Source organism: Ischnura elegans, chromosome 10, assembly GCF_921293095.1.
Source record: "Ischnura elegans chromosome 10, ioIscEleg1.1, whole genome shotgun sequence".
NCBI lineage: Eukaryota > Metazoa > Arthropoda > Insecta > Odonata > Coenagrionidae > Ischnura > Ischnura elegans.
In genome coordinates, this window is record NC_060255.1 from 37336724 (window position 1) to 37359667 (window position 22944).

The following is a 22944-nucleotide window of genomic DNA, read 5'->3' on the forward strand; positions in this document are numbered from 1 at the left end:
AAAACGCTGCCGAAACATACATAAAACTGCCGAAAAAACCGATATCGGCAATACGACCTGAAAGCGCCTGGTGGGATACCGGCGAAACTATTGTCACCCTAAAACAAACCAAGCGGCAATACTTAACCCGAAAGATGGGGAGATCATCTAAGCAAGAACGCCACGGAATACTACGAGATAATAAGCCTTATGAAAGTTTTATGTAAGGGGACTGCATACAGGAGGCCCAATTCCATCCCATAGAAGGCTGATTTCTATTGCCACTTTGTTAGAATTTTAATAGGCTTTAAAAATGTCCGCGGCGCGGTGATGAGTGCAATGGGATCCACTTTTTTTCCAATATTTTGCAGTATGGCCTTTGCAAATGCGAGGAATAGCATTGGAGAGCTATGAATTTGATAAATTACATCATCATAAATGTTAATTTCGGTTCAAACCCCTAATTACACCTCATCTTACTTCCCTATGATTGCATTATTTCCCCGTGAAACTGGGATCAATTTTTCCGTCAGCGTCGCGAGTGACGACTTTTGCAACCCATTTAAATGCGTGGTGGGTGACAACACATATAAAGGCCAAGTTAAGGGTCCTCTTTTTTAATATTCGTGGTTTTATGCATGGGTTGGATGGGAGCCAGTGGTAACAATTTCCTCTACCTCCGAATATTCCCTGGCCCGCTTTAATTTCCGCATCAAAATAACAACGGCGGGGGTGAAATCTCCTGGGGGTGGGGGGCATTGATTTAATTGAATGGGTCGCGGAGAGATGGGGGCGTTGACAGAATGCCCAGCTTGACACCCCCCCCCCTAAAATCCGGTACCCTGCCCATACGGTTAAAACTCCCGCAAATGCGCCGTATCATCGAAATAATCGGCACGGCATAAATGCCCGGCCGCGATAAAAATGTCTGGGGGAGAGCTGGGAGGAGCGATTAAGATCTACACGCGAGTTACCTACCTGCTGGTCCGTCTAGATTGAGCGATACTACCCCGACGAATTTAATACTGCATCTTCGTCGGAAATTGGCGCTCCAATTGAGCGGTTGATTCTCAGCTTTCTACTTAGTTAAAATGCTTTAATAATTCTAGTATACCGGGACTAACCATGGTGATAACTTAACGGAGTTACCCGCAGTATAAAATTGTGCGAAATTTCACAGAGGTAAAAAATAATTTGACTTGACCGAGATTTGAAATCGGAACCCTCGATTTCCAGCCGACTGCTTTCGCCAGTTAAGCTACAGAGGACTACCGGAGAAGGTGGTAAAATTGGTCTTCTACGGCTCACAAATTCACAGTCTTCACAGTCCACAGATTCTCGAGGAAATAATTGATGCCTCGGTAGCTTAACTTGCTAAAGCACTAGGCCGGAAATTGAGGGATCGGAGTTCGAATTCCGGTCAAGACGAACGATTTCTCTCCCGTGAAATTTCGCATATTTTAGATGATTCCAAGATTTCCAATTCTCACTTTGCAGCACCCAATTGGTCGAGCTTTATCCCCGCTTGTTTGTAACTGTCATCCTGTAATTTTGAGGGCATACATAGCGGGGTCAACATTTGCTGTCATCTCAAATTTGATTATCATACCTCGATATAATGTCATATGAATACTTTCATCATTTTATGCAAAATAAAATGTTTAAAAAGATCCAAATTATATATTCTGACATTTTCACCGTGATCGCCAAAGTTTTAAACGAATTCTGGATCACGAAGAAAGGGAAAATGCGACGATTTGGCAGAAGATCTCTCAAGATCTTTATGTCGTCGGCGTGAACGCCATAGTATATATTTTATATTAGAATAAAATATTATAGTACACCGAAGAACTTGACTTGAGAATTCTGTCTATACATTCACTCAGCTTCCTGTAGATACCACCATCACTCACGCATTGATTCAACCCGAGGGTTGGTTTGAAAAGGTGAGAGTAGAGATCAACCCGTGTCAAGCGTGCCACGAGCGCTAACTCACAGAAATCCAGGGTAGAGAGGCAAGCTCCTTTCCCTGGGCCACCTCGGACCACACGGAGTATTTTTTGGGGTTGTCCGTGGGCTTAGCCCGTGAACCTAGATCCTACCGACCAGCGGCCAAATTCTCTGCTCACTGAGCCACCACGCCCCCTTCTGCCATTTGAACGAGCAAATTCGAGATCATCCACGAATCTGCGTCGAGAATGCAGTCTCTACATTCGCGCAGCTCGGTGTAATTATTCCAGACAGAGATTTTATAAAAGGTCAGGTAGAGATAAAAGCCAGACAAAGATTGCAATCAACACGCGAATACAGACTCGTCCGTCGAGATCGAGTGATACAACTCCGCGGTCGTCGCTTCGCAAAAGTGGGGATGAAATTATAAAATAAATTCCCGCTTGGGTCCGTGCGCCCTGTCCAAAATTGGCCTAATTGCATCGACAAATGTCGGTGTGGAATGGGGCTCCTTCGCACGGGCGACGACTTCGACGGCGAAGAAGCCCCATTTGACGCAGTGACACGTGGGTCACGGTCGTTTCTCAATTGTCCCGTGGGAGGACGCGGCGGTGGAGGCGACATATTTGGCGGGACACCTCCTCCACCGGTCGTTCCCAGTGGGGACGTCGAACTGAAGTCAATCGCACGTGGTCTGATGGAAGGTTGTGATTTGGGAAAGGTAGGACGGATATTACGAACGGAATTAAAATGAGGAAAACTTTATGTCATCATATCACTCGTCTCGCTTCGATAAAAAATGCTTGAAAGTTGATATAAGGAACTTTTTCAAAGTAAATCACTTCAAATGAACAGCATGTAAAGAGTATAAATGCATACCCTACAATTATTAAGTGCGTTGGTAGACTTACCAGCCACATATCAAATCTAATTTGGTTGTTAGATAAATACTATAGTTTAAGTGAACAATCTGAACAGACATTTCGGCTATAATTTGCGTAATTTTGGTTTATTCAATTGGTACATTACTTGATAGTGACTGGCTGATGTCGAGTTACTTATCAGTGAATGCCTATAACTCCTCCGTCAGAATTTTTTTTTCTGAGAATGGGTATATTAATGACGCGATTGTAGTATTTATTAATGCATTCATCATTATAAGTCATCAATTCCAAGATATAAAAAAGTGATTTAGTGTAAAAATAATCATGGTGACGGAATCCACTCCATATTATCGTTAACGATGATGTCAAATAGTCTGTAAAAACTTGAGTGGCGTGTTATGAAGCTGGAAGAGCTCTTCCCAACCTTCCCCTTGAGAGTTGCCATTCCTCTGGAGTATTACCCCAGTCCCTTAGCGCTATAGTCACGTCCCAAGCCTACAACCCCCAAGGCTACTGCCGGCTTTGAGTGAACCAGCTACGAGCATAAAAATTGGGTCTTCATTGGGAGATGTGGCTGTATGATAGCGAAAGATAATACCAACCTAAGAGTAAATGTAAATAAGTGATACATTATTAGCCTACTGCGAATGCAATCGAATTTGAAACGACAAAATCTGATACCACGTGATGGGTCACACTTGCTGACTAAGAAGATTTCTTATGTTTTTTTGCTGATTATTTTGATGTTGTAATTTTATACCCATTAACTTAATAAGCGGAAAGGATGTGATTCGCCATGAGAAAATATTTGACTGGGCCGGGATTCGAAATCGCATCTCCCAATTTCCGATCACGTATTTCTTATTATTACGTGCGAAGGTTTCTTGTAATCTACTATCGCTTAGCTTTTCAAAATTCCAAAAATGTCTCTGAAATTCAATATCAATTGACTTGACGACGACAAATGCAGAAGAGTAGGCGGAAGGAAAGAATGGCAAGGGTTGAATATGACAGAATTTAAAAGATGTAAAACAGAAGAAATACGTCGCTATGAAAAGGCTGACGGATAGGAGAATAGAGAGCTATGTCAAACCATTCCTAGGATTTTGCGACTTATGATGATGATATGCATAGGTATTTCATGCGGTAATTTTCCATTTCCCATAAAAATAGTGACGGTAGTTATTCAACATTGACCCCGTGTACTTGTTACTGCGCAGCCAGCAACTTGATCGCTCTCGTAAATATTTTACTTATATTCCTACATTTCACCTGTTGTAGATGTTTTCAAGGTTCTTCAGGTCATTGCGGGCCTTAAAACTATGCGTCACTTGTATGTGAATCACCAGGTACTCTAGGACGTTGATGAAAATCGGCGTAGTATGTATGTTGAAACCAGCACTCGACTCGCGACAGGCCAAGTGGTGATACGAACGTCGAATAAATCGTTCTCTTTTCCCGAATGCAGAAAAAATAACCCCACTCGAACCAATCCATCCAAAATAACGGGTATTGGCGATAAATTGCCGGCACCCATAAAAAGATCTTGATTTAATGATATTCATGAAATTCAGGGAGACGGACGAATGCGATGGCGGAATATGCAAAAGATACGGCTTTATTTCAGGAGAAACTCCGAGCAATAAGAATTGCTTTATGCATATGATCGTGTTTTTATGAAGCCGGCAAATCATGCTCAGCAATTGGGAAAGATTTTCCGATCATCAACATTGATAGTAACAGACATTTTTAGAATTTTGAAAAGCTAAGTGAAAGCCGATTGCAGGCAATCTTCGTACATAACCAAAAATATTATTTTGAAACGACGATCTTGAAAATGTCCCCCGATGTTAAGAGAATTCAAAGTAAAGTAGTCTTGCAAAGTTCATCATGTCATTGTATACATACAGCTGACTTAGTATGATAAATTCCTCCAACGTATCGAAACAAAAACCTTAATTTGCCAATAGGAAATTGACAACATAAAGAGAAGATGTTTAAGGAAGTTGAAGAAATGAAATTGCATTCTAAGAATTACTTAGAAAATTCTAGGCATGAAATTTCATTTCTTCAACTGTGATGCAAGCATAGAATCAAATATAGTAATGACCCGGCAAACGATACGGAAATGAGACCATTACAAGGCGCTCACGTCCATGCGCTGAGAAGTTCACTAACTCCTTTCCAGAATAAATCATCTTCAATAAACGCAACTATAAACAATATGATACGAATTCCAAGAAAAATAATATTTATCTATCATAAGTTATGTTTTATCACAGCTACAGATGAAGCATAAAAATATATTACATGAAAATTGGTTTTTAAATCACTTCACAAGGAAGTTGGTCGATTTTAGTGAAAAAAAATCACACCAATGGGATTTGCGTAACTAGGATATGTAGATCACATTAAAAACAGGTATCACATACGTCAAACGGAGTAATTGGTGGAGCGGTCGTCGAACCACGTTCCATTCCAAGAGAGATAGACGGCTCGAGCCAAAAGGATTCTGATCTCTCACGCCTAAATAAGCCGTGACCCGTGCCTGACGTGCTACGAAAGATAAGCGAACCGTTACATTTTAAACACGTCGCTAGACGTGACAGCGGCACTGATAAGGGAAGTATATGAATGTTAAAAAATATCTGGCTCCCGCCGCCAAAATACTGTTCCACTCCACCTCATGGAAGTGTGAATAACATAACACCACTTCGTCAACAATTAAACTTAATAGTCAGCTCTTAATTACCCCCAAATATATATGAAATTTTCCACTAATCATGGTTTGAACAACCAATTAATAGAGAATTGGATGATTGTTGACTTAGTAAGCAGGACCATTGATAGAAAATATTTCATACTTATTTAGGAATTAACCGCAGATTAGTCCTCGAAATACCTTTGCAGAGTAACCCGTTAGTGAATAATTGTGCTTCAAATTCAATGCCAGTGATCAGTTTTCTGGTGATCCATTTTTATGGTCCTTAGAGTGCAAATATTTTTGCACACTGATAGAGTACTCATTTAAAATAGTGTTTTATTTATACACAAAGTCGATAGGGAAAAAATAATACGTCCTGCCGCGATTAGAAGCCAGATACTCCAAACTCGCACCCGGAGCTAAGTGCTTATGCAATTAGAATTCTTATTTCTACGAGGATTTTTTTCTTAACAGTAATAATATAAACGCGCGAGAATATTGAGTTTCAACCAAATGAAGGTTAGGCCAAGTAAAATTACGTCGCCCAAAGTTGTCTCGAAATATAAGTCACACTCTCAAGTTCTCAACGAGATAATGTCACTTCAAGTTAGGCCAACGTTAAGTTGCTGAAAATCAGGCTTAAGTGGTGGTGAAGAAAAGGAGCTGCATTAAAAAATGGATAAGTGCAGCGACACGCCACCAGATGTCCAAACTTTTTTTACGCCGCTTCTGAAGAGAGCAGATAGAACACATGTTGTCCGCCGTAATCGGTTATGGGACCATTTTTTCGGCAATAAAAAAATTGACAACGAGGCCTATTCAGGGAAGAAAATGACGCCGTGACTGTGAAGGGACGGAGGAGGGTCCGTCATTGTCACGGGTAGGCACGCTGTCACGCGTAGAGACGTGACATTTGAAGCCAGAGTAATTGCAGGCGCGGAGAGCTCGCTGGCCACAGTTGGGCACAAGCCGCCGCGGGCACCCAGGGTCGACCCTCGCACGGACACCCCGGCACCTGCCAGCCTTCCGCACGCGAGCCGGGAATAGACCAACAACCCCGAGCTTAAGCCCTGAGGCAAATCTGAGACCAACGTGGAATAGGCCGTTTTACCGTAGCCTATATTAATCAATGAGGAGAACAGGTTCATCCCCAACTAGGGTGAATTTATATTTTACAAACAAAGGTAGTCTGGATGGCGGCAGGGTTAAATCATCGCCTATCACACTTAAGGTCGTGGGTTCGAGGATCGCTCTTGAGGTAATTAACCTTTTCCAGGATGTTTTTGATGTTAAATAAGAAAGTTAAGATTGAAAGTAAAAGTAATTTGCAAATTGAAAAAATCCCACGAGATCAATCCCAAGTGAAAGATGAATCCCTCGAGATAATACAATGTTTTAGCGGCTGGAGGGGATAATTAAATAAAACACTATTTTAAATGAGTACTCTATCAGTGTGCAAAAATATTTGCACTCTAAGGATCATAAAAATGGATCACCAGAAAAGTGATCACTGGCATTGAATTTGAAGTACAATTATTCAGTGACCCTTGCGTCATCAACATTAAAATTGAAAAATTAACTATAAACATACATAAATGCGATTGGAATCTCAAGATATTATTATTATTTTCAGATGAAAATTGTTATTTATCCTTTAAAAACAACAAAAAATTAATTCAATATACAAAAAATTTTATTTATATTTGTCACATGAAGACATCGTGATTCCTGGTGGTGATCTATTAACTAGATTTATATCGGATTAGAATGTTGATTTGGTAGTTGATTACACCTATTTCTTGCAGCTATCTTAACTCAAAAATATCGGAGGTTTCCTCAAGAGATCATGGAAAATATGTAGCTCAGGTGAGCGGGGATACTGCTCGATCGACTGGATTTGCACCTAAAGGATTCATTTTCCATTCTCTCGCCGTCATAAAATATAAGGAAATGTTTCAGCTCATTGGCTGCGCTGTTGCGACTTGAGGGACTGCCTCATGGGGCTCCCGCGGCATGCGCTGCCACCGGCCGGCTCGCTCAAGATCGTTCATCGTCGCCACTACTGGGCGTTCGTTTGCCTAGATACCTGCGGATGATTCCCCATCGTGAAAGCACTTATTTTTAAAAGCGGTTCAGCTATTTTTTTTCTCCGTTTCAAGACTACAAATTTCACGATTTTTTATTATTAAATAGACACTCTCGGATTACATAGAAAATTTACATATTCGATCATCATGCAAGTGATAATTCAATACGAAAAATCGGAAAAACATTTTCACAATCATGGTCAGCTATTATAATAATGCATAACAAAGAATGGATTGAACGTATATTTTATAAGAACAAAACACAAAAGTTTTAAAATTTATATGGAAAGTATTAATTTTATTTTGTTTGAGATTCCATGCAGAAAAAGGTGTAATTTCAGTTTTTTCAGGATCATCAAGACATCTATGCTAAACTTTATTCTATTTTCCAAAAAATAACCCCTTTCCACTCAAAAAATTTAAGTAAAAAAGTAAAATTTATGCCTGGGAAGGTATTTTCATATTCTTCATTCTATTTGGTAACAGAAGATTCGTGATCACGTGTATCCTCGGCCTATCATTTAGGGGAAAAATTATCACAAGAATGACAAATGATTTCTTTAACATAACGTTTCAGTTTATCTTCCAATTTTTCTTTCAATATTTTCAGCGCTTTTGTCTCTCAGCTGTCTACTCGGGAAAAACACCCAAAATTCAAGTGAACTATATAAGAATAATGTTTGAACAGAATTAAGCTTCCAATCACGTTAAACTGAACTCGTAGGAATGTAGATTTCCCGTCACGATGTCACTACTGTCTGTAAAAAAAAGCAAGATACTCGAGTTTGAGGAGCTCTAGCGTCTAAACGAAGCAATCGATTTCAATGCAATAAAAATCATACGAAAGAGAATTTAGTTTTACGTTATATCATGTACTTTAAAAATTCTTCGGCTCAATATTATTTCCTGTACTTAATTTTTTCTCAAAAAAGTACCCGTTTTTTGCGCGTAAAATCAAGGTGCCCAACTTTGAGCGCTTGGCATTCCCGTAGTTTTCGTTCCTATAACTTGCAATTTTGATATAAAGAAGCCACATCTATTACTAGTAAACATTCAAAAACGGCAGGGAAAAGAAGGAAAGGTTAGGTTGGTGAAACAGGGAGAAACCGGGGAAAACTGACGTTTGAATTGGTTTATTTTGTGTCGCGGAAAAATATGTCGAAGGCGTGTCCAGAAACACTCAACTGGACTCAAAAGGTCGGGTGACGCTCAGCGTTTTTGCTACATTTACGATTGCGGAAAATAATTAAGGAGCAAATTACGGCTGAAAAGGTTTCAAAAGAATGTCGGTCACCGCGCGAAACATTTGCCTCGCCCTGTGGTCCTTCGGAGAAGGAACAAGATGCGGCGGTTGAGAGGTAAACGATCGACAGACGCAATTTAGGCAAAGAACCGGATAGAGACGTGGAAGAACAGTCAGCTGTTCGGTAACTTTCCCACTTCATTAACCCCGTATCCAACATTATTTCGGTCATTGTCAAAACTTTTGGCGCACACGGAAGTCCAATTGCATACCCAAACTTGTCAACCTGTTTTCCACCCAGCGACATATTTGAAGCTGCTTTCTAAGAAGACGCAAAAAGATATGATTAGAATCATTTCCCTACATAAATGTCACTTGCTCAGAGTATCGACAACATACTAGATGAAGCCGGTGTTCACAAGGCTAAATAACTCTATAAAAGCTTTTTTTCATTTGATAATAATGAATCTCTCGGTGAAATCATAATTTCATTACTGATGAAGGCATTAAATTATTTATATTAGATTATTTATTTATTATTTTATATTTAGGGTGGATATGAATGATATTACCATTATTGGAACGAATCCAAAGCTGTAAATCATCAAAATGATTCAACATTAGGATTATTTAAACGAAGATAACAAATCATAGTTGTGTTTTAATAATGCTCAAAAAAATTCTCGAAAAAAGCTACAGTAGTCTAAGAACATAAAAACTTTTCACGGGCAGCCGAGACTATGCGCCGATTCCAAGAACACATCCAATTTCCTTCGGTAAACACAGCTTTTCCACGAGGTTCTCCAAGGTTCAACGAAAATGAATTCAAACTGTCTTCAACAACATGAATACACTAATAAATTTAAATTAACCACAGAATATAAAAGAGACACTTATCAAATCCTAACCAATCTGTAAGGATCCTTAATTCCGCTTCTTAAATACCGATTCGTGATGCTTAATTAGATCTTAAGTTTGACGGTAGTAATCAGGTGGGTTAACAACTAGAAATAGGTGATCATGTGATGAGATTATCGTCAAATGGTTTAACTTTTTCCTCATTCATTGCGATTGATTTGTACAAAATCCAGGTATCAGCTAAAGAATAAAGCATGATTCAGAACTGGGCAAATTAATATAAAACCGAAGATGAAGAATGTTACTTATATTTAGTCAGTGATTACATTTCTTTCTCGTTCGGTTTCAGTAAATGTGATTTATTATTATTAGATTTGCTGCCAGCGCCTAAGCTTTGATCCTGCCAACAAGTCGGGAGTGGCGGGACCGGGTATGCGGGCTCCTCGAATGCCCGCCGCTACCCCCTCGATCGCCGCGGGACGATCGGGCGCCCGATCGAGTGACGGAAGATGCATGCATTCCGAAAACTATGCCATCACGCCTGCGAAGAAATCCTCAATTTCCCCGAAGGAAAAAAAAGGCTTTTGAGCTAATTCGTGGAGATAATTTCTTGAGGCTTCCCAGTCTAGACGAAGAGCCGTTTTTCACGTTAACAATTCTATATTTTCAAGCCAAAAAGAAAAGAGCAATTCCAAGGAAACACGTATCGGTACAAAGCAATCATTATTCTTGCATTTCCAGAAACTAGCCCAACTTACATGAGGTAATTATATAATTATAAGCATACACAGTTAGAGACAAATTAATGGCTAAAATCAATATGGAAGGTATTACTAACGTAGCACAGGTGTGATACTTATCATTTTAACATACTGGCTGGTTGTTTTAATTCGGGCGCAAATTATAGATGGTTATAGGGACACGTTTAGAAATTAGCCTGCAATTTGTTTATATGCACAAAGCACTTTTTAAAACAAACATGAAGGTACATTTTTGATCCTCAAAATATAAGGAGGCTAATATTTGGTTCCAAATACATTGAAAGAAGCAAATGACGACAGGCAAAAATATTTAACTTCCATGTAATTTACCACTAGTTATAAAAATATTGCAGGCTTAGCACGTTATAGTGCTCAATGAATATGTGGAAGAACAAATTATTACTTAGAAAGAGATAAACCAAAGAGTTGATTGTTTTCACTTACAGTGAAACAAATTATAACTTCACCGAAACGTCAAGTGTTCCGTTCAGAAACGTACGATACAGGATAAAGATTTCTCGGCATCTGTATAGAAAATATGTATTTTGTCGTCATAGAAGCAGTAAAAAATGAACTGATCAGCTAGACTGGTCTTACTGCTTGGTATTGAACACAAAAATGGCTTGGGAGACGTACCGATCTAGTGTTAATAATACCTAATATGGGTACGACTTTTCAATCATTTGTTGCCGAGAATCAAAAATGAGAACAAAAATAGATGTTACTAAATAACTCAAATATTTTAAACATAGAGCCAAAAATGCAGCCTTCAGAAAGTGAGGGATGACGAAAATGGTATAAAATGCAGACTCTGAGCTGCGGCGGGGGGGAATTATTTTCGCAAATCTGCAAAGCCTTTCGCGAGGGATGCTCTTCGAGCGCGCAAATCCCTTCCCAGCTCTGGGAATACCCCGTTCCCCAACCACCAATTTGATCCGATTGCAATGACAGGCTCTTCCGGCAGCGGTATGAGAGACAAAAGATTATGCGACCGCGACCAAACCACAGCTATAAAATCGATGATGAATGTTCGAAGGGGATATGGACGGAAATTGAAAACACAAAAGGGTTCTGTCAACGCATTGTGCAGCCTTTGGAAATGAATTTATAAAACCTGTACCGAGAGAAATCGATTGTAATGTATACTGGGGAATCGAAAGACGCTTGTGTCAATATAATTGCCTCAAAGCAAAAATCAAACGTATTTAATGCACATCTAATAATCATAATGTTGGGTAGGATTTCCCTCACGTAACAAAGTTTCCTTCGCGGTTGTGATTGAGAAAGGATGAAATTACTTATACGTTGGGCGAACACGTAAAATCACTGACCTAGGAAAACTCGTCTTCAAAAATTAAAACTCTCTCATTCCAACACACGAGAGAAACACCACCCATCCATTACGAGTTTTGAATCCCACATTTAAAAGTTATTTACACGTTATTGGGCGTTAATTACGGCGTTTTTCTTCAACTCCGCAAGAAAATCACGCCTAAAGTAGTTAAATTATATATTGAGGATAAGGCAGTTTATTTGTTCCTAGGCCAAGTTAACATGACAACAAGACTTAGATACAAGGCTCACCTTACATTAGCTTATTCCTGAACCTAGAATAGACACTTCACTCTCTACACTTAACACTTCATTTGCACTGTATATATTTTTACATACTCTCTCCTGACAAAACGTAATTATTAAAATCTCTCGAAACAAGATTTGATATCGGCACATTTCTGAAATTTCAAAAGGGAAGTTTATTTCCCGGCAACGAAATAGTAGTACACCTGAATTAACCCAATAAACTAAACGTCCTATAACCAATCAACTGGCCATTAATTTACCTGCCGAATTCCATTAATCTAGCGATTATTAAACACTTTCCGTTATGAACAGCGGTTTTCTTCTAGTTTCCCTCAATACTGTGCAACTTTTACTACCCTTGAACTGCCGTACTCATTGCATCGTCATAATGACGTTGAATGCGTAATTGGTCTCCTCAGACTATCCTTTACAATAAATAATAGCGAAAAATGGTGAGATTTAAATAGCTAATTAAAAGACACCATCACAAAATCCGTAAAGCGAGGCACGGTGGTCCGAAAAGGACCACAAAACGAAGTGATAAAGGAACGGAAATCCCTAATTTGTGTAACCCGCCCTCTAATTACCCGTACAAGAAGCTTCCTATCTGATAGAATGGCGTATACAATCCGCTTATTCAGTTACGATCTATTGCTCATACCCAAAAAAGGGGTAGCAGTCCAAAAAAGAGCGCGATAATGCGTCCGTAACAAAAAGAGCAGCGATTTTTACATTCACCCTCTCGAATGAAGTGTTGCGGGAAGGGAATGTTAGCCCTAGGAGGGAGACTTCCCCAGCTAATCTCTTCAGACCTAAATGCGTATTTTCCGAGTAAAATCTGAGCTTGTCTCACTTTTCTACAGAAATGGACCAAAAAATATCAAACCGCTAAAAAAATTGTTAAATCTTGCAGAATGTAGGTATAGAATACGATGCAGGCGGCGCTCATCACTCGAAGACACTCTTAGATAAAAAAATGATAAAAAAAACCGCTGCATCATAAACTAGCAGGCCACCCGGCGTTGCTCGGGAAGGATAGTACCCAGAGAAGTGGAAAACTTGGAATTCATGGTAACATGGAAGGATTTTTAGTTAAAGCAACATGGTATGGCAATGGAAAAAAACTATTTCCGTATTATACGCGCGGGATCTGCTTATAGCCCTATCCACAACATTGATCGTTGTCCATATGTGCGTAGACCAAAAACGTCATGTGAACGTATACCCCAACAAAATGGTTTTGCACCATGGGGACTAATATTTAAGTGTAGAATCTTTTGAGTTACGTTGCATGACGACACGTGACAAACGGTAATGAGATAACGAAAAAATGGACACTTTGGACATAACCACAAGTAGCACTACGGACTTTGGAAGCATGAGATGCACCTATTCACAAACTTTGGTTGCTATCTGTGCAGCCGTATTGAAATGCATACGAGGATAGACAAACACACATTCTCTTTTATTTTTCCTCAGACGTTGAGAAATAATCTATCGGCGGCTTCGAAAGCCCCGGTAACCGTTATTTCTCACCGAGTGACTCTTTATTGTAAAACACGGCCTCCGGCGTTACTTTGTGGAACTGTTCCATGTTAAAAATAAAATTAAAAATACTTTGTTACATTCCACAATATATTTCAAATGGTACGTCCCGGGTTTCTATATATCATGCTATCATCAGGTACAATTCAGTGGGTGTTTTGTACTTAAATGGGTATCCGTGGGTGCGTGGGTCGTATCAATTGAAATAAAGTGTGTGACATAACAAATTATTTTCTGTTTTATTTTTAACGGTCTCCTTTTTTTGTTTTTATTCAGAGCAAGTGACTCGCTTTTGTTCTATTATGACGATATGAAGGTGATACACATGATTAGAGATACGTGAAAATCGCACTTTCATTTTTATTTTATCGCACTTTCAATAACAGTTTATCGCATTTTGTAGCGTCTATTTTTTATTTTCATAATGAAGTAGATGACGATAAAATGTAGTGAAACACAGCTATATGGCAAAATAAAGAATATTAAAAATAATTATGCTGTAGAGCAATAACGATTTAAGGAATTAGACATATAGTGGCGGAGATGTAGCTTGCCCGCGCCCACTTGTAGTTCGCAGCCTCGTAGAGTCCCAGCCAACTAGCAGCTGGCCAGTCGCTCACATGCTTTAAGCGGTGAGTGTCGGCGGAGCATTTAAACTGACGGCACAAAATGTACGAATTTTGCCGTCGAAAAGGCAAATTGGCGTAAAAATATCATAAAAGTCCAGTCATCGCATCTATGTCGCATTTATTTGCGCACATCGCTCCTATGTCGCATTTACCGCATTTGCGATTTTCACGTATCTCTACGCATGATATCACTGGGGCTAAGGAGGCTGAGGGACCATCACTTGGGACTCACGTTGAGCGGGGCTAGTCTCCTTGAGGGGTAACACCGAGCCTCCGACATAATCATCCGCTGCGGAGGCCCCGGAGGTGGCGGCGGCGGTGGAGGCGGCGGCGGCGGAGGCGGGGGCTGCGGTCCCCTGGCCGTCGCTGGCGCCGGGGGCGGCGGCTGGTGGTGATGGTGGTGTGGGTGGTGGTGCGGATGGTGCAGCATTAGTATCATCGGGGTGTCGCGTCACTGTTTCACGGTCCCCGCTTCCTCTAGACCTCCCGGCAAAAAAAACACCCCGCGGAGCACAAGACAATGAGAGGGGTTAGCGCTCCCTTCCGGGGGCTCCCGGGGCTCGAAGCCCGCCCCCGAACGGAGCCGCCCCTTAAGGATCCTCACAAATACCCCGGCATACCCCCAGCTAGAAAACACTCCACTGGCGACCGAGATAAGTCGCTCGCAAAAGGCGATGGAGCGAAGCACTTCACACACAAGAACACTTTCCTGGATACAACACGCACAACAAGGCTCTTCTGTGCATTGACACCGAACCGAAAGAGATGTCCCAGTGGGAAGAGTATGGGAGAAGTCTTCGCCAATCCAGCGCCGGTATATGGGGGTAAGGGTGACTTATTTGACGGGGTGGTTCGGGCACGTTTAGAGGAGACAATTTTTCAACCCCTAGGCCACCATAGTCCTTGAGGGTGTTGGCTACAGCACACACAGAAATATCCTTTAGTATATCGACGACAAATAGACAAATGTGTCCAAAGGCATTGATCTTGAAATAACTAACCAACGCACACCGCTACGATGGGGAATGTGAACCTTATTACACGTATATTATTTAATGGATGTGTACTATTTCAAGGATTAATACACTTCAATCCCTGCTACTATTAGTCCTTGATAACGTTGGGAATAACACAAAAAGGGCCCCCTCCATAGATAACAAAAAATAAGTGATCCTAGAAGCAGCCTTCGCTGATCAGGTACCACTATTAGAGCGGATGGGTGTCAAATATGTAACTTTGAGGGTGCTACGGCCAGGGTATGAATAAACTTCAACCCTGATCAGTATTAGTCCAGAGAAAGACACAACAACGCTCTTTTCCCCTACAACGACAGCACCTTGTGTGGCGTGCCTGGATACAGCCCCTGCCGTTTCTACCCAACTATTGTGAGGTATTATTATCTTATTCCAGAAGGGAGCACGATGAGGGTATATGCATCCATACCAACAATAGCCCTACAGGTCGCGGGATATAACTAAGAGAAAGATCCCTCTTCACTATATCCTTAGCAAAAGCTAGGTGGTCGTGGAAGCAGTCCTTGCTTATCGGGAGCAGCTATGATGAGTTATGGGTGCTTTTCTCACGGGGTAGTATGGTGAGGGTGTAAACACAACACGAGCCCCAAGCAGTAATCTTCCCTGGGGTTGCTGTAAAGACCCGCTGAGGGTTTCCAGGGTCCTCAAAGTCCTAGGTAAAAACTGGGTGGTCCATGATGTAGTCCTTTCCGATGCGACACCGCTATTATGAGTTATGCGTGCTCTATCCCGCCTAGTAATACGGTCAGGGTGAGTAAACACTTCGGCACTAGAGCGAAAATCCACCTCGGGGTCGCGGTTGGGCCCTCGCTGATCGTTTCCAGGGCCCTCAAAGTCGTCCGCGCTTCAGTCCCGTCGTTTCCCGGGCTGTCTCCACGGTGCTCGGGCCCTGAGGGTCCATTCGGCAACTTGGTTCCCGATCTCACTCCGGAGGCGACTCCATTTTCCACCGGGAGGCGGCGCTGTGCGGGGGTCGGGGGTGGCTTGGGGTGGGGGCGGAGGAGTTTAGCTGGCCTCCCTCCCCTCCCCCTTCGAGGGGGGAAGAAAGGAGGTTGGGGGTCGGGGGCAGCGGAGGCGGGGGCGCTAAAGAATCGGCAGGCCGCGGAGGCGATCACTATCCACACCGACGGAGAGTGGAAGAGAGGCGTGTCTTTGGTGAGCGCTGTTCCCCCTTCAACTGTTCCAATCTTTCGCGGGCCGCTCACACAGTCCCAGGGAGGGGGCGTAGCGCCGCTTACTTCAGGTGCAGCTCATCGCAAAGGATAGCGCAGTGATGGGTGCTTTTTTTGTGAATCACTCGTGACACAATGTAAAAATTTCAGCTGTCACTTTTCTTCGCCGATTCCAGGGGTAGATGAATTTGGGTGGTATTGTATACACCAGATATTTCAGGGAGCAGGGCATCAAGTGAGCTCAACGAGTTTATGAGCGTATTTCAGACGATTATAGTTCGGAGAGGAAGGAGAAAAAAAATATATACGTTGATGATAGAATTCTGAGTATACTCCTGTCGGAATCTGCACACTCACTTGGGGGAAAAAACTTGTAATAAAAGGTAGAAAATGTGCTCCCGGATGCTAAGAAGAGGATAATTTCATCTCATATACCTCTATACAGGCAATACGTCTAACATCCAGCATAGATTTCAGGGAAAATTAGCAATAACCGACCTAATAATATTTGGGTTACAGATGAATGTATAGATGTGGAAACGGTTGATCATATGAACGTGTTTTTTTCCAATTTGGGATGAAATCAGGGGATTACAGTTTGATGTCCTATCCGATTGACATGGTACAGCACTAGAATACTTGAAACGCCAATGAGAAGAAAAATTTGGCCCGAAATATGATCCGTTAGTGGGACTCGAACCCGGTCCCTCGGCGCAAATACCCAGGGCTTCGGCCACCGTGCTAAATTGGCTTCGCAGAACGAACTAGAAAAGGGAGGAGAGTGGTCAAATGGGTACTTCCGCGCACGTCCACCGCAGCGCCGCGGGTCCGCCGATATATCGGGCGGCGTGTTGAGTGTTGGAGAAGGGGGGGGGGGGTACGTAGCGCCCTCCGCGCACAGAGGGTGGACCCAACCCTCTCCTACTTCCACTCCGCGTAATTGCACCCCCCACCACACTCCCACCCTCCCGCCACCTCGTGGCCCGAAGAGTCCCGAGCGCCACCGAAGGAGACGCGGCGACTCGCAATTTGTCGGGGGAGGCGGGGGTGGAGGGAGGGGGGTGGAAAGAGGGGAAAGTGGGAGGGAGAGAATTACCCCTCATATATATAGGGGCGGAGGAGTTTGGGGGATGGGTGAGCCTTGGGTGGACTGGCTAGCCTCACTTGTGCCAGTGTGTAACAAAGAATCTCCTACCGAAGAAATAGCATCCAAAACCGTTCAAACATTAGCAAAGGGTGCATAGAATGCACTTTATTTTTCCCTGCCAACCAAAGCTTTCAGAAAATAGATTAACGTAATGCCCGAACTCGCCTCTAATTGCTGATTTTTATACATCGGTATGTATTAAAAATTGACTTGAGAAATTATACCCTAAAAAGTACAGAATTAAATGAAATCTCAAAAATATAACGTATCTATGAAGTATTATAAAATCTAGATTCTTCAGTGTGCCACATCTCTTGACATTTTTGAGTGTGTGCTGCACGAATCGTGCTTATGTCCAACACGGCTTACACGTATCACACAATACATAAAACAATACCACACATCTGCACCAATTTTTATCACGCGTGATAATAATATTTCTATGCTGATATTTCCAAACCGGATGATAAATTCTCCTCCATTGAGTTGTATTACGGCCTTCGAAATAGAGTTCCATAAAAATCCGATCAATTATCACAATAAATTATCAAACTCGACTTAATTTTAAATTAACTACCTCCATATAGATATATCACACTCGCATTAGAGGAATGTTATATTATTGCATATCGCTCCATCCAAAACAGCCAAATCTTTTCCTTGTAAATGATGCTATTTACCTATCGCGGTATAATACGACACATCGCCATATCGCTTGACTTATTGATGTATCATTATCGTACTAGAGCAATTCTATACTATAGCAATCGCTCCATCCCCACAGCTACATCCGAAACTGCCAAATGCCTCCTTCGTAAACGATATTATTATTCATCCACCGCGATATAGTGCGACATATCGCCATATCGCCGAGGCATCCTCCTCCTCTCTACCGGCTCACAGATGCGGGCGGAGGAGAGAGGCAGTTTCCCGGAGGAATTGACCCAAGAAGGCGAACCGGGGGAGGTGGGTGGGTTAGATTATTGGGATCGAGGAGGAGGGAGACCCCAAATACACCTATCCCCCCTCCCCCTGTCTATTATAAGAAGCCCTCCCCCCAACCCCCCCCCCCCCCTGTTTCCCACCGGAGTGGCTATGACGCCAAGGCGCCGCGGTCCAATCAGAGCGCGGGGCCACCAAGGGGGACACACTACGCCCCCACCCGTGTCGCCCCCGCGGGGGCAGCGCTCCCCTCCGCCCCCAACTGTCCCCACCCCACGACGATCTCCTGGAGGAATTGGCCGGTGACTGAGGAAAACCGGGAGGACGGTGTGCTTCCAAGCGGAGACTCGAGAAATATTCTCGGTGGGTTGATTACTGTCTGGTTCGCAATTTTTTCCCTAATTTTTGCCAATGTGCTGCGTAAGTTTAAAAACATGAGATATATTAATAATCTGTTATATTGTTACAGCAAAAATGTAGCCAAATTTTAATATATCGTTAATTACGACGATTTCTTTAACGAATTTTGCGTTTTAGCTAGCGCGGAGGTAGAATATTTTCGCATTAACGGATTTTAGGAATTGGAATGCTGAATTTAATGGTAAAAAATCGTCTTTCTGGATATTTAAACATAGAATTTTTTGTGCTTTTTTTCCTATTTTTCAACGTGTTGTCTTCATAATACGTAATGATACGTGGACAGTGCAACGCCAAAAGAGTTCTAATCCGTTATCTTACGTAATGGCCCGTCAAAGAATACTTGTTACTGATGAAGTGAACGTTGAGGTTCTCCTCAATGTCTTGCAGCCAAGCCCTGTTCACTAAATAGAGGTTATAATCGCAAGAATGCGTTCAATGAAGAAAATATATTAACCGTAGGATATTATCATATTTCGAACACAATAATGGTAATGCACCCTTCATTAGTTTTCATGAAGAGCACTTTGTACACTAATATTCGTGGCAGGACTATTTACGGAAAAATAAGGTGGTCTGTTAAATATTGGCCACGATATCAAAATTAACCACGATGAAGCAGTTTATTTTACGGTGCTCGCGTTTCTGAAGATATCAGGTAGAGCAGTATCAACATGAATGTTAGTTGCATTATGGGAAATAATAGAAGTCGGTAGTAATGAAAGAAAATGTATTTCTTTTTAAATATTCAACTATTTATCTACCTTGGGATGGTAGAATTCCTGAATAGTTCTTAAATGCTCCATTCAAATCTACCGTCATCGGTAAAATACTTTAATACAAATAATACACTAGTACTCTAGACAAGTCCCTTCCTTTTTCTTGAGTCTTCAGCACGACTTTCCCTATGCCCGGTTATCTAGGGCGAAGCATCAGGAACAGTCAGGGTAAGATGGGATGTAACGTAAGTAATGTTAGATATTGGTAACAGAAGGATCTATCGTTACCCATGTGGCCTACGATTGGGTAGTTTATTTTATGGTGCTCGCGGTTCTGAAATATGCAGATGGAGAAGTGCAAACATGAATGAAAGTGGATTAATTTAAGTTAAATAATAATATTTCGTATTTAAGAAAGATGTAACGTATTTCTTTTCATATTAGACTATTTAACTACTACTGCGGTACACTGGTGTCCTCAGTACGACTTGCCTCAGGCCTGGTCAACTAGGGCGAAGCACCACTGGCACTCAAGGATAGATAGGAGGTACCCTCCCCTCTACCACCCCTGATCGAGGTGCCTCCCCATACCACCACCTCCCCTTCCACCCCTTCCACTACTAGTGGCGCCAGAAGGGGCCTCGGAGACGGCGCAACGGAGACCCAAGTCCGACATCGGAGCAGCGCGCTTTTCTACGTGCATGTCCCTGCCTTTCCTCGCATGGGGTTTTTTTCAGGGGTGTAGCCATGTGTTCGTGTGTTTTACACAGCCAAGAGGATGGGGGCAAGTATAGGGGTGGGGTTGGGAGGTCGTCTCCACTTACCACTTCCATCATGAGTCCGGCTCCGTTTGTCGTGGCCAGCTTCGCCTTGGCGGCCGCGGATTGGTCGAGGTCCCTGCTCATGCGCGCAGAAGACGGCATCTTGGAGTGCTGGCCCTCCCTCGGCGACGGGCTACCCCTGCCCTCACCTGCGAGAGGACAGAGCGAGAGTGCGTGTGAGACAGGGGTGGCCAAAAAGTGACCGTGGGTTGGATTACAGTGGTGAATATTGAGGGAAGACGTCCGTAGAACGCAGGCATTGACATTAACAAGTTCAACTGATACAGGCGTGGTACAGTGAACGTTCGACCATTTGAAATAAAATTTAATTGCACATTTCCGCACTTGTGCAATATTTATTGCATAATTTTTGCATATTCCATAATTTTGGAAAAGTACAAATACCTTTTATTTCCATATTAACATTAATGTTTTCTGATTGGCAAAATTTTATTTCAGCGTAAGGTGTCTGTACCATCTAAAGGTAAATAAGATGCGGTTTATCGCATATTTTACCACATAGCCATGTAAATATGGGTGGAAAGTGTTGTGGAACTATTTCATCTTCCGATGATGATGAAACAGTTCCACAACATCGATCAAGCACGAACATAACACTAATTTCTGTAGGTCTTTCTGGCCCTGATTAAATCATAAACTTGCATTCATGAAGAGCATGTATAAATATATATCAGCTATATTACAGTAATAAAATCACAACAGAGGTAAATAGAACATATGCACTTAAAATTGTAAAGAAATAGGTGAAAGTAGTTTGGGGTGCCAAAAAGTGACTACGTCGAAAAGTGGATTCGTAAAATTGTGATTCTCAGACTTTCACACTGCGGCAATCCATTTTTCCCCTCCCCAAGCTTATTTATTCAGTTCACTGACGTTCAAACTTCCTTGTATGCTTCTTCATCTACTCAGGATCCTTCTCACTCAGCGGTAGATGATGGAGCAGTTCTATCACATTGACCTAAGTGCCAGGAAACTAATATCAGTAGGTCTATCTGGCCTTAAGACGTTGTTAACTTAGATTCCTTATCAACGACAAAACTGTAGCACTTCCATTTCTGAATGGATTTATGCTGCTGTGGAAATCTCGTATTAAATTGTCTGTCCTCGTCTCGTCCTCAACGCCGGAATAACTTATAATCGCCATACCGTCCTTAAAAAAGATGAATTACATTATATTATAGCTATATCTACATCCACATAATACCCCGCAAGCCGCCTAAAAGGCGTGTGGCAGGGGGTGTTAGGACACCAGCCGTTTACAGCTACAAAAATGAATTGCTCCAGCGAAGTTGGGACTTTGCGTTGCGTTTATTAAACTCCTTTCTGGTTCGGGGGAAAAACGAATTCCCATATCTATCCGTTCGGCAAAATATCTCTCTTAATTTATCACTTCTATCGGACCTGGAAATATAGTGTGGCTCTATTATTATGTTCTCTGCGTCGCTCTTAAAGATATCCATTCTCAATTGTTCAAGCAATCTAAGCCTAGCGCGCAGCCTCCGAGTCTCAAGCTGCACCTAGCCTAATTCGCTTAACATCTGGGTAACACTGTCTGTACGTCCGTAGCAGTGTGCGACACTAGCTGAAATGTATAAATATCCCATTCAGTTTTGGACAGGAACCATAATTTCCGCACGTCGTAGATGAAATACTGGAGAACGACACTCGAATCGGCTAGGATACCGACCCCGCACCTCAGGTCCCGGAATTCTAGGGGTGGGGGTAAAGGAGGGTGGAAGGGGGTATCAAGGCGAGATTGTTCGATTCTAGCGCCGGAGACGTCCGCGTCGACTCGTAGGGGGGCAGGTGCGGGGAGGGAGGGGAATAGAGGGGGATCAGGAGGGGGGGACTCCGACGCATCCTCAGAAGAGAGGAGAGTCTTGGCGACTCTTTCAAAATGGCGCCCCTTTCGGTGTGGGGTTACACTGGAGAGATACGAGGGCGATCCACCAGCTACCCCGACTCACGGATCAGCACACGCCGCCTTACCATAAACAGGTGCCGTGCCAAGGAATTTCCAGGGTCGGTGACCTTAAAACTGTGAAACAATTCAATGTCCTAACCCTAAATGTCACACAATCGATTTTCTGTACAGTAAGTAGATCACACCGTAAAGTAGTGCTTTGGAAGACGCATCACCTCGCTCCGATAGTCGTATTTAGAATTTTTTCGTGGCACATTACTTTTTAAAATGCTTTCGCTACAATCGAAACATTTGCAGGTCATATATGGTCGAACCGTAAAAATATTTACCTGTATCTCTATTATTACTATTATAAGTAGTATAAAATAATTAGGTAACATTCTCAACTCAGTGGAACAGGCAAATGAATATTACTGAGGGTCTACTCAACCTATCATGAAACTTTCAAGTTGATGGCGTGTATGTAAAAATAGTAATATGTCACGAAAAAGATCAATCAAGGTTATTTGATTCAGTCTCCCTTCCC

The 22944-nt window shown here is 42.2% G+C and overlaps 1 protein-coding gene across 1 annotated transcript in view; it reads right to left on the reverse strand.

Annotated features, from left to right (window-relative positions):
* The window catches only part of LOC124166812, a 497419-nt gene that overhangs the window by 464737 nt on the left and 9738 nt on the right, over positions 1-22944 (reverse strand). Inside the window, exon 2 of the mRNA XM_046544505.1 lies at positions 20477-20622. Coding sequence (XP_046400461.1) covers positions 20477-20622 — 146 coding nt within the window. The remainder of the gene's footprint in view (positions 1-20476; positions 20623-22944) is intronic.